Source organism: Manis javanica, chromosome 4, assembly GCF_040802235.1.
Source record: "Manis javanica isolate MJ-LG chromosome 4, MJ_LKY, whole genome shotgun sequence".
Taxonomy (NCBI): Eukaryota; Metazoa; Chordata; class Mammalia; order Pholidota; family Manidae; genus Manis; species Manis javanica.
Window position 1 is genome coordinate 84,400,827 of NC_133159.1, and position 13,989 is coordinate 84,414,815.

The window sequence follows — 13,989 nt, forward strand, 5'->3', positions numbered from 1 at the left end:
AGTTTCTGATAGATGGCATTTAGATTTCTGCTCACAGCTTCACTCTGTTTTAAAAAACTGCTCATCTATATGAATTAAACAGCAATGAGAGAGAATAGATTCCCTAGACTGAATTCCATCCAACAAAGAAAAACTGTTATAAAACATGACAAACCTGGGAAGAAAGTCACATTTTCAAAATCTGGGAGGTAAAGCAAAAGAAGGAACCCTGGCCATTCTGTCTTATTCCCTAGAATTTGGAAAAGTGGTTTAAAAAAATTACAGAAAAGTTAAAATTTTTAAGTCATAGATTCAAAAAGAGAATATGACAGAAGAGAAAGGAACAATTCTAAAAAGTAAAGAGAGTGAAACAGTTAAAGAATCTGATTACGCCTGAGGACCAGGGACTATGAAAGGCTTAGACATAAAGAGAGATGCAATCAGAGATGAATACAGAAGAAACAGTGTCCAGGAGGGCACATTTTAGGAAAAAGTAAGGTTTTTGGAAAAAAACAAGTGAATGGCTTCCAAATAATAACAAAGTTAAATGGAAGTGGGTGTGATGAGCTGCTTTTGGAAGCAGTACAGTTAGGAATTATAGGCTCTAATAAATTAGTGAAGTGAATCTCTAGTGGAAACCATGTTATGGAAACAGAAAACAAAATTACTTCATTTCTATTTCATTCCTGTTCTCACCATCAAGAAGAATGAAAGTGTAAGTTGAAAGATATATGAAAATATAAAGAAACAGTAACTAAAATCCAATATATTTGAAGAGATAACAAAACAACAGCTATCCATTTCCATAAAAAGGGAAGGTTGGGTGTATTCCTTTTTCCAATGAGTATTGTGAAACCTTTCCTTTACCAGCCCCAAATTAGTGTTTACAAAGCCCTAGCTGAAGCCCTTAATTCTAAACTGACTTACATACTAAGGAAGATTCACTAACTTCTGCTCACCCAGGAGAAATTCAGGCCATTTTTCTTTACTAGGTGAACATTAAAATTAGCTCCAGAGAGGATTTTAGGGAATACTACAACAATGACATATGTTTCCAAAATAGTCAACCTCTGTAATTTCTGATACACACCATATGCAATCACCAAATACTGTTCAACTCTTGTGAACAGCCTTTTAGAGAGGATGGAAGAGGTAGAGGATTCACCCGGACCGAGTTAGTATGGTTTTGATCTCAAGGACTGGCAGGTAGTTTTAGGCTTTCTTTTGAAATGTTGTGACAGAGGCTTAATAGATAGTCTGTATTGAACCATTTAAATTATTTTTTTTTGTATTGACAATTTCATAGGATGAAACTGAGTGATCAGATACTTTCTTTAATATGTCTCAACTCTCCTAATCAAAAGAACAAAGAAGTTGGCTAAAGTTGGAATAATTCAGAGTTATCGAGGAGAGGGATTTTTAATCCATATCAGGGCACTTTTTTTTTTACAATTGTGCCTCATAACTTACTAAAAGCTGGTACCTGACCTAATCTCCAGAACCCAGGAAGATAGATTTCCAGATGGTTCAGAAAAGAGCTGTTCGTATCTTTGGAACTGTTTGAGGAATGTTTCAGAACTATATTAAACACCCTAGGATTGAATAGAATTCCCATTATGTGTAGGCTAGATTTCCTGGAAAGCAAACACACCAGCTTGGAAGACTAAAATGCTTAGTACTTATTCAGCCTAAACATTTTTATACCAATTAAATTTTCCAATTGGTTGCATTTTCTGTCCACATTATCCACTTTCTTAATCACTGGAGGCCTGAATTAGGAAATACAGCAAATTAGCAAATACACACCACTTTTCTATAGGTCATCCAATTTATTTAGGGGTGGTCATCATCAAAAGGAAAATACCATGTTTTCTTTTTCATAATGCCATTAAGTGGCCATCCATTGAATACCTCAGATTTTCTCCCCTTTGTATTTTTAGTTAAGAGACCAACTCTGTTTGCTATTTAATTATTAATCTTGTCCTTTATACTGTCTATGCCATATACATTTGTTTTGACTGCTTAGTAAAGGCTATTAAGTTCTTTTATTATTGGCTGATTGGAGGGGCCATCTTTAACAACGACAGAGGTTGGGAAGCTGCATTCTCAGTTTGATAGGTTCTACCAGGAATCTTGGGTAAGTGAAGAGGTGAAAATTGCAAGCAGAGGGAAATCTACGCTAATGACATTTTATAAGCAATTTATTAAATTGACTATTATAAATTTCAGAGGAAGTCCCCGGGCACAGTTCTTTGGGTTTCTAATAATTGTATATTTGGAAAAATAGTTGATCATACAATCATTTCCTTCCATTGATTGGCTATCATTGGTTGTGGCAGCTTGATGGCCAGGTGCCTTCCACCTAGATTGTACTCTTGTACCTTATTAGAGAGGGTGGGCAATGCACATTTAAATTTCTAAGAAACTTTTTAGAAAAAAAAAGAACTTTATACCTTTGTTTAATGTCTCAGATTTATTTGCTTGCAGAAGCCATTTATGGAATAAATCCCTGAAATATTCTCTAGAAAACATGTAGGGAACTGATAGGAAGATTATCTTCTAATGCTTAGAGCCTTTATTGTAAAATCATCTCAAGAAGTTTAGGTAGCCATGAGCTCTTGACAGAGTAAATTTCAACTCCACGTGGCTTAAGAGGCTGCTCTGTTGTAGTCAACCCCCTTTTGAATTTACACCTTAATAATTTGATAAAGCCTTTCAATGATACAGGTGAATGCTCCCCTACTATAGCAAATAAGAAGGCAAATACTATCCTCCACTGGATGACAAGGCCCTGCTTTCATATTCCAAGTACTTCCTGTATTTTTTGTCCCCAAAGGAATGCTTATCCCCAAGCCAAAATTATCTTTCGGCAAGATTCTCTTCAGCCTGTAGAAAGGGTATGTTAAGATTTCACCTACGGTAAGTCTAAGACTTGAACCAACTCTTAGAAAACAGAAGGAAATTTAGAGAAGTGCTTCTCAAATTAACTGTGGTGAAGAACATGTCATTTTCTTTCTATCTGCTAAGGATCATTAAGTGATCCTCCTGCATGACCAGTCTGCAGCTCATACCACATGAAATTACCACAAAGACTGGACAAAATTTTGTGAATCTGTAATAAACAATTTATGGACTGGGCATCAGCCCACACTTTAACTAGAATTACTTTAAAGATCAAAATAATTACCCAAGGTCTCCCAAATTATGTTCCATGATATACTAGATAAGATCAGCATTTCTTCTTGCAGGATTAGTATGTGATAAGTAAGCTCATGGTGTCCTTTCTCATTTAAAAGTGTATAGTCTATTTAATATTCAAGTATTGTATGAAGTATATAAGCATAATTATAGAAATCAGTCTAAATGCAGCAGAGTATGATTTTTGCTTGCTTCTAACATTTTTAGAACTCTAAAGTAGTATGCAGTTAGCTATTCTGTTCATTTTATTAAGTGATTATTTCTGTTCTGAATTGTATATTCAAAGCCATAACTATAGTTGATGTTTTCATGTAATTGTGGACATCTTTTATTACATTTCATAAAAACTATAAAGATTTTTGTTTCACAGGTTTCTGCTTTCTTAAAACTTCTATTAAAATATTCTCACCAATCTCTTACATTCTCATATATAATTATTTCTCAATTATACAAATGGAGCTGAGTTAAAGTATGAAATGGGCAGTTATGCCATAGCATGGACAGTTAGTGCCTCTTCCCATCCTTTGGATTAGATACATTTGTCCTTTTTTTAAAATAAGCAAGGGTTTGAATATGATACTACATATTTTAATGAAATAATTTCTTAAAACACCTAGTTTCTGAATCAAGACTTTCATTTTATTGTGCTTCATAATTGAGAGGTGATACACAATGGGCCAATATAATAGTTCCTTTAAAGAAAAAGATGAAATTGTTTAAATCACACACATGCACATGCATATACCTCATGATACAACATCTTGAAAAAAGAAGGTGGGTATGCTGATGAAAAAAGCCATGATGTCTGCCACTAGCCAACTGTAAAATCTTGATCATGTCTTCTCTATACCCAGTTTTCTAACCTGTCAAATAGAGGTATTGATAGTTCTCCCCTTCCCCCACTCCCCACCCACAGACACCCCTCAACCCCTCACAGGTCTTAAGGAAAATTAAATTAGAAAATATGAAATGCTTTAAAATAATGTACTTAAACATTATAGCAATGCCTTGATAATTTTTTAATAATCCAAAGGTAAATGTGCTCTTTATAGTTTGCTGTACTTTCAGAATGTATGTGGTTAAATAAACACAGATAAGCTTAGTGTTTGAAGTGTCTAGTACTAAACTGGACAAACTTCATATAATTAGCTTGTTATTAGTCAAAAACAGTGATGATAAGGTACAGAAAAGTAAGAGTTGAAAAGATTTGAATTCATGTTTTGGCTCCTGTATTAATTCTTCCTAGAAGATTTTCAGTGTATTAGATCTTTTTAGCCCCCAGTTTTTCCACATGTGAAAATGAGAGAAAATGAATAAATTACATCCCGGGCTCTTTCTATCTCTAGCAGATCTTGAGTTGGAGATCTGGACTTGTACGACAAAATAATAACAAAATGGACCACAAGATGGCGTTTGTAGCTAATGAGTCCTTTTGCGTGAACCCTGTTGCAGTCATTTAAGTATTTGCAGTATTTACAAATGCAAACTTATTATTTATATTCGAGAGATATGTAAAAGTGATTTTTATAAAAATATGCAAATCCTGTTATTTTTAAAGTTACTGATATTTCTAAAAGTATAAATTGGCTGTGATTCTTAGAAGCTGAATGTAGACTTCTCCAAAAATGAAATTTAGAGAATAATTTTGAGCTAAAGCAAAATAATAGAGGTTACTTTCCTCTTGCAGCATCAGCTCTTAATTTCTTTCTGAATTGATTACGTTTTACAATTCTAAAATGTGCAGCTCCTGATAGTTTTTACTGTTTTGAGTCTTATGTTTATGTGATAAAAATCAGTTACTAAAATGTTATTACACAACTGCGTGACCTACATTTTTTATAATGTAATTTATTTTTCAATGTTATTGACTTGTTATGGAGATATTTACATATTTGAGCTTCATTGTTTCCTCAAATGTAAGTGATGCCATTTGTGCCTAAGATAATTTGAGAAAGCATTAAAATACTTAGAGGACACTCAGTCAACATTTCTCTTTTTTAGTTTATTAAGAAAGATGGAATTATCACCATATTGTCTAAAAGACACTTTTAGATTAGTGGTTTGCAATGGAAATTTCTATTTTTAAAGGAAATTTATAGTAAGGTTTGGCTTTTATCACATTTTATAATAATAGGTATCATTGCTGTTTTAAGTAAATTTATGTATCTTATTATCATAGAGATGTATAGACATGATTTTATTAATTTGACTTACGTGATAGCTTAGATGAAACTGAACCTTCTGTTAACTGTTCCCTCAACAGGGTGATTGGTAGCATTACCTGTGGAGATACCAGACTCTGTGCTCTCCTGTCACATGGTGTCTGAAAGCATGGGCTTGACACAGGGATCACTTGTGACTTGGAGCTGAGAGACCGTAAAGACTTCTCTTTATTCTAGGCAACCTCAGTTTCCTCATCTACAAAGTGCTGAAAATAATAGTACCTACATTGTAGAGTTATTTGGGTATTAAAATATATACATACATGCATCGGTATGTAGGTATATATGTAATGGAATAAAGAAAAATGGAAAGTGAGCCCAGAAGCAAATTTAATATTCTCAGTGAGTCACTGAAAATAGATAATTTTCCTATTTGTAAATATCTTTCCAGGAGTCTCAACTACCTTATCCCTTAAGCCACTACTTATTTTACATGAGCCTTAAATTGCCAGTATTGAAAATAAGTTTCAAAGCTGATAGATAGATAAAATATATGTGAAGTCCTTAACTCAGTACCTAGCACATAATAAGGTTTCAGTAAATGTAAATTACTAGTAATAATAGTAGCAATAGTAATAATTGTAAATATTTCTCAATTATTTATGTATCTTCTCTTTGGAAATTGTTTATAATGATAATTATTTTATAAATACCAAATACTGAGGGGAGAGGTAAAATTTATGTTTGTTGCATTTCCATGTAGAGTCAAGCCAAGCAGAGCAAAGCATACTTGACAAAATCACATATGATCTAATTTGCCAATATGGTGTTGGCCAAAATTAGCCCCTGGAAACCTTCACTTTTTATTCTAGAATGAAACTTAATGGACACCCATAGTCCTTACAGGCGCCGAAAGGTGAAGAGAGTTGCCTGAAATTGTGGAACAAAACCTCACCATATCCCACCAGCTTGAGAAAGTATTGATTCTTCAATGTGGAGGCTCCATTGAACACTGTGTTGTGTATATACAGACACCAGTTTTGTCATTCATTGTTTAGAAAACTGAGTCACACGGTGTGGGATCACTCCCACTTATGAGGACTGAAGAGACCTTTTCTCATGGCAAGATAACACTGCCACTTTGCTGAAGTAGCAAGAGATTTACTTTCAAAACTAGTTTTGGTATTAAAACTTGGTTTCTATTCTGTCTGCATATTTGAACAGTTTTTAGCATGTGAGTAGGGACAAAAGGGCTTAGGTTTACCTGTTGGGTCTCTTTCCCTTCCAAACAGTTCGGCTCACCTTCCAAACTGTATGTATGGCTTTGTTTCCCAGTGCTGCCCTTCAAAGAGAAGCTACCCTTTGTGGCCTGTGACTAAGCTGGAGCCAGCTGGGAAAAGAGGCACTGGATTCTCAGTTAACAAGGATTTGTGATACACTTGCTTTCTGGTCACCAACATCCTGCCTGGTAGCAGGTGAAGCATGTGTATTGGTTTGCTTTTATTTTAGTGAGAAGCATGGGTGCTGGAGAAGAGTGCTGGACTCTGGATTGCAGTTTTCTTAACTTTAAGATGCAACTACTTGATTTCACAAATGTAACAAATAAAACAATAGGTATAGAAAATTATGACATTATTCAACTCAGTGGAATTCCTGCTGTTGATTCTCTGATGATAAGATGAGAATCTAAAGCTAGAATGAGTCGATGGAACTATTAAAAGTCAGGCCAACACTGATGCTGGGTATTTTCGGTTACTCTAATTTTGATCTCTATTACCTCACTTCACTAATTGTGATGATTTGAAAGTAGAAAACATGAATTCCCTGGTAGAAAACGATGAGGAGCCAAATAGCAGAAATATCATTTTAAGAAATATAATTTACAATTATAAGCAAGTCCCACACTGAGATTTGAGATTTTGTTATTGTTTTGATGATTCTTTATATCCTCCAATTATCACAGTCCCAGCCATAATAGATACTGAACTAAATTAAATTGTTTAGCTATGTGATATGAACAATCCATTTTCTGAGTTTTTGCTTAGTTTTTCATACTCAAAAAAAAAAGCAAGAAAAGAGTAGAGGTTTTAGAGTGTTAGAGATTATCTTTTATATTTTTAATTAGATTTATAGACATTAATTAGATAAATGTACAACACATCAGGTAGCAGGTTAATATTACACATTGGCAGGAGGGGGCAGTTAACATGTTTATTTAGTGAAAAATCTGCTATCACAATTCCAAAAGAGGTCTGGTAGCATTAGGAGCTACATAGTTCAGGGCCAAATCCTTAGCTTTGTAGGCCCAGAAAACATTAGTGGTCGGCAACCTGAGTGAAAGTCAGGCCTTTATGGCAAAACTTAACATTGACAAGTTCAGAGAGCAATAGAAGCCAGAATGTCGATTGATTGATAATTCAGATTTAAAAATGAAATTTTTATGATGCCCAGCAAATTTACATCATAGTTCAATACATTCCTTCTCTGTAATCTGCATTTACTGAGCACTTACTGCATCTCTGGCATGTATTAACTCAGTTGTCTTTGAAAGAGTATATGTACTCCTTAAAATACATAATTTTTAAGAGGTATGTAAGGAATCTGTTATCACACACTCTATTTGCTTATATACTGTTTCCTGAAATTTGATCAGCCTGATGCTCCTGAAGACATGCATTTCCTTACCTACCTCGCCTTCCAAAATTGTCCTTCTACACTGTAAAAGAAAAAATATCTCATCTTGATGGCCCAGTGACTAATTGAATGTACCCTGGCAATCATTCAAGACATTGGTCATTCTTCATTGTTGATGAATAAATACTAGTATACCACTTACCACTTCTGTAATATCACAGACATACTTAACCATTTGGACCTCACATTTTTCATCTGTAAAACAAGATTCATAACTGTCAATGAGAGGTTTAAAGAAGCATGATGTGTAATTAACAACCATTATAATGCCTGACCAAGTATTCATATCTATATATAGCAGTTGTCATGTTATTTCTGTTGTTTTTCTATGTCCATGTCCTGTAATCTGTATTTCAAAATACATTATTTTGGAAAAGAAATTAATTCACAACATTAACCAGTATGGATGGCTACTGAATATCTTCCTTAGACATTTATTAAACTGGGATAGGATAGTTGAAACAAAATATGACAATAGAAGTTTCTTCACAAGAGGATTAATGCAACCTTTGGTGCATTTGGATCACTTATTTAACAGGAATTCTAAGTAGAGCAGACTGCTCAGCATTTCGTTTTGGTTTTTACCTTGAGGATGTTCAGAAGTTTATTTAAATGATAGTTTGGCAGGGTTATCAAGAAGATACGATATCTCTGGAAAGCAGTGATTGTTTTAGGTTTCTCTGCAGGGTTACCAGGTAGTAGATTTTGTACGGATGCAGCAGAGCCTAGAGCGCTCTAGTACAATGTTCTGTTCTCTATCAGACCTTCAGTATCAGTTAATAGTTCTCCTTGTTTTGTGAACCTTGTGGATAGATTTTTAAGTCATTTGTATTTTGGCATTTTTATATTTCCTTCTTCTTATACTCAAACTTCGGTGAAGGAAATTCTTGAGTTTCTATAAAGCTGAATTTTAATTTTTTTCTTGGCATTGAAAATAAAATACTAGTAACAGCTAATATTTAACGCATGCCTGCATATGATGTTAACTGTAGGTTTTTTGTAGCTATGCTCCCTTAGGCTGTGGAAGTTCTTCTAATTTCCTGAAACTTTTCTTGTAAATCAGAAATAGAATGGACACTGTAATTTCAAAGTGCCTTTTTTGTTGAGATGATATTGCATTTAATGCAGTCAATTGGTTGATATTTAAATGGTAATCAATCTTATATTCCTAGGATAAACCCCATAAGGATAATTTGTTCTACAGGTTGCTGGATTTGCCAAAATTTTGTTTAGAATGTTTGTGTCTATATTTATGAGGGATATTGGTCTGTAGTTTTCTTCTCTTGTAATGTCTTTGGTTTTGGTAAATTTAAAACCATTCATATGGCTTCAATTTTCTGGAAGAGTTTGTGTAGGATTAATATGATTTCTTCCTTAAATGTTTGATAGAATTTGCCAATGATGACACTTGGGTCTGGAGTTTTCTATCTGGGAAGATATTTAACAACAAATTAAGATTTGTTTGGGTTATCTGTTTCTTCTGGAGTGAGTTTTGGTAGTTTGTGTCTTTTTTAAAGAATTGGTTCATTTCATTTAAGTCATCAAGTGAATAGTTATAAAGTTTTTCATAATATTTCCTTCAGTAGAATCCAAAGTGATGTCAACTTTCTCATTCCTAACACTTTGTCATTTGTGTCATCTCTCCTTTTATGATCATCATGGCAAAAGTTTATCAATTTCATTAGTCTTCTCAGAGATCCAGTATTGGTTTCATTGATTTTTCTCTGTTGTTTTTCTGTTTTCCCTTTCATCAATTCCCACTCTGATCTCTTCTGTTTTTTTTTAATTTGGTTCACTTTGTTTTTATTTGTTCTTCTTTAGATTTTAAGATGAAAACTGAAGTCATTTATTTAATACCTTTCATCTTTTCCAATGTAGCCATTTAGTACTATTAAGTTTCTCTATATGTACTGCTTTGGTAGCATATCAAAATGTTTATATGTTGTGTTTTCATTTTCATTCAATTCAAAATACTTTCTAAATTTCCTTCTAATTTCTTTTTTGACATGGAGTAATGTAAGCATCCTGTTTAGATATTAAATATTTGATGAATTTGCAGGTGTCTTTTATTATTTTTTTATTGAGGGACATACATACATAAACTGCACAAATCTGAGTATACAAATGATGAATTTTGACATGTGTGTACACTCATGTAATCATCACCCAATTCAAAATATCAGACATTCTTACATTTTTTCCTCTTCACCTATTTCACCTATCCCCTACCCCCTCCCCTATGGCAACCACCAGTCTGTTCCTTGTATTTATGAGTCTATTTCTATTTTGTTTGTTCATTTAGCTTTTTGGATTCCACCTATAAGTGAAATCATATGGTATTTGTCTTTCTCTGTCTGGCTTATTTCATTTACCCTTTAGATCCACCCATGTTGTCACAAATGGCAAGATTTCATTCCTTTTATGGCTCAGTAATACTCCTGTGTGTATGTACCACATCTTCGTTACCCATATATCTGTTAATGGACAGTTAGTTGGCTTCCATATTTTGGCTATTGTAAATAATGTGATAAACATAGGAGAGCATATATCTTTTCAAATTGATTTTGTTTTCTTTGGGCAAATTCTCAGAAGTGAATTTCTGGGTTGTTCAGTATTTCTATTTCAGTTTTTTGAGGAACTCCCATACAGCTTTTTATGGCTGTTTTCTAATTTAATGCCGTTATGTTCAGAGAACAAACTTCCTATGACTTGGCTCAGTCAGTCAATCATCTGTTTTAACAGAAGAGTGTATCTGGTTCCTATTACACCATCTGGACCAGCAGCAGAAGTCCTGAGTCTGAGTTCTTCACCACTAAACTATATGTTCTTATCACATTGCCCTTACACAAACATGCACAGGAATTCATGGGGCTTACTCCTGTAAGGGAACATTAGTTAGCACACTCTAGTCTTAATTAGATCCCATTACTATATATTCCCATGATATCTTGAAACTTCATAGACCCTTACTTGATTATATTTGCTTACTGTGTTTCTTGCTAAATCATAAATTCTGAGGTCGAAACTGTGCCCTAGAACCTATTATAATGCCTGGTATAATAAGAACCCTAAAATATTTGTTGAGTGAATAGATGTTTTATGTCAACCCTCCATCCTCCAAATCATGTACAGTTTAGACAGTTACAGATGACTTAAGGTCTAAACGTTTAAAAATATACTAAATGTGAGGTATTTACCTTTAATGTCCTTTCATGGGGATAAATCCATTTATCTGTAAAGACATCAGGCTTCTGCTGTACCATCTAAGAGGAGAGGTCACTGTTTTGTGGTCCCTGTAGTAGCTGCCTGACCTTACCTCTCTTCTCTCTTATCTGCTTCTCTGCCCTTCCTTATCCCTACCTTATTTTGTTATTTCTCCATCTTTATGAGATGGATATTATTACTACATATCTAAGGAAGTAGGATATAGAAATGCTTATACTTTACCACAGAGTAAAGGAAAATCCTAAAACTGATTCATTACAGGGACTAAAATTATGTTTCTTGGATTGTACTGATGGCTACTACCTTCTAAAGTTTCTTACAGCAAAAATATCCCTTAAATTCTTAATAGACTGATTATTCTTATGAGATCTATTTTATCCCAAGCCTGACTTTCAAAATAATTATCAAATATACAGTATTTTCACCCATTAATTTGCTCAGTGTTTTTTTTAACTTGGCAATTAAGTTTTTCAGCAGTATTTTATACTGTACTCATGCAAATATATATTCTGGCCATATTAGTTTTCTAGGCTCTTGAGACTATTTCATAATCAATTCACAGGATATTTCCTTTATTAAAAACCTGATTTGGAAAAATGCCAAATTCTTGTGCTCTAAATCTTCAGTTTGAAAAAGTATTGTATATACCTTTCATCTTTTCCACACATACATACTTTTTGGAACAAAACACATAATTTGAGAGCTTTAGAAGGTTAAGTTTTTTATAGTGTTTTGGAAATCTGTGGTGTGTCATTTAGTACTGGTTATCAAAAATGGACATGTTAAAGCTATAAAAAAGAGGAAAAAGAAGTGATATGAAAAATGTTTAAGCTGGTGAACCAGTGTTAATCAGTCCAGCTTTGGAGTATATCAGTAAATGCATGTATATAGTAACCTGTCCACATTTAGAAAAAACATGATTTCTTTCCTAAACAATTTTAGCTCAAGCTGAATATACATTAGAGTAAATGTGTTTTAGTAAAATCCTAAGTATGAGCAAACTATTAAAATAAATGAATAAAAATAAACTACAGATAACTGACTAGGCTTTTGGGACGATCAGTCCCAGGCACAGTCATGAAGCAGGCCACATTTATATGTGTTCCCATGCCTCCAATCCCTTCTGATCCTTTTTCATTTTCTGTGGTACATTAATGATAAAAGTTTCAGCACCTAGTCCCTACAGATGATCATAATATAATAATTGCTAATTTTTGAGCACTTTGTACCCAAAAGTTCCACATAGATATTTATACAGATTATGTGCATTTAATTTTCACAATTGCACCTCTTGCTAAGTACTCTCATTAATATAATTTATAGCTGAAGAAACTATTAAATAAAGATTAACCAACTTACCCATACTCACATTTGCTGCAGGAGAATTCACATCTGATCCAGGCCTGGTTGTATCACCACTCCTCCATCCAAATTCTTAATGAGTGCTGTCTCAGATCCAAACGATCCATCTTTTCCTCTGTATTAACAATGGAGACTACTGGATTATTTTAGCAAACTAATACATGCTGATATTTTGAATGTTTTCCCCTCATTTAGCAATAGTACCTCACATTAAGAATTAAAATATATAGAATGTGACAAGACCTCTGGCAAGCTGATGGGAGAGAGGAATATGGCAGATAGCTCTAGGAACAGATATGTAAGGATTTATTAACCCTTTTACCCCTGACAGTGAAGTAAAAGCTGGTGTCCTCATGGTGTGTTTCCATTATTCAGTGCCTTGCTGCGTGGGAGTCCTTCTGTGCATCGCAGACTGACCTCCACTTGGAAGATGAGCCCTAATCCCATTGAGCTTCTGTGTGATCTTTGGGAGACAGCATCTATTCCACTAGCCAAAGTAATTCTGGATGGCCCATGTCTTTTATAAAGTGGATCAAAAATGTCTTGCAGTATCTGGAAAACCAATAACATGAAACTCAGGTATTCCAGATAATTGGTATGAATTTGGATATATATATATATATATATACACATACATATTTAGCTTAGTTTTCATTGGTTTAATTATGTAATTTGTATGCCAATTACATATAGAATTTTTTTTTCTTAAATATTTGTGGAATATGTCATTTTAAATATATTATAAAGATACAGTTTTAATAAAAAGTTTATTATGAAATAACTGGCCATGGTGTGTTCTTTTTCTACTAGTAGCTCAAGCCTCTGAAGGAGATTCTAATATGAGTTCAGCATATGTTAGCCAGTATGCATTCATTTTTATTTCATCATTATTTTCTCTTGAAATACTATTCACATTGATATTAGGAATTTGAAATCAATATACAAAAATAATTTAATGTTATCAAACTGATAACTGAAAGTTAGTTTGTTAGAAGTTAAAGTAATTGTTTTCCATAATTTAAAAATAAGTTATAATTTTAAATTATTTGAGTTATTAGTTAGAAATCCGGATACAGTCATATTCCCTCTAATTTATTCCTTTTTTTACATACTCTTCAGAACCTACACCTAGGTTTTATTTTTTAATGTACACAGTGTTTATCAAATTTATTTTCCCATTTATTTATTGTCTACTCTTTTTAAGATACAGTTATAGGTGTTTATGATCTGTAGTGATAAAAAAGACATAGTACACCCACTTTGTTTTAAGCTTACATTCTAGTAATATCTTACAAAGTGACTTCATACTCATGACTTTAAAAATAATAAGTTATTTAATATTCACTAATTTTTGGACAGATATTCTCAA

The 13,989-nt window shown here is 33.4% G+C and overlaps 1 protein-coding gene across 3 annotated transcripts in view; it reads left to right on the plus strand.

The window, feature by feature from the left end:
• The window catches only part of SNX7 (sorting nexin 7), a 101,992-nt gene extending 88,730 nt beyond the window's left edge, over positions 1 to 13,262 (plus strand). For all 3 annotated transcript variants that reach the window (XM_073234328.1, XM_037024452.2, XM_073234329.1), the window contains one exon: positions 12,996 to 13,262. In XM_073234328.1, coding sequence (XP_073090429.1) covers positions 12,996 to 13,061 — 66 coding nt within the window. In that variant the 3' untranslated portion in view covers positions 13,062 to 13,262. The remainder of the gene's footprint in view (positions 1 to 12,995) is intronic.
• The last annotated feature ends 727 nt before the right edge of the window (positions 13,263 to 13,989 follow it).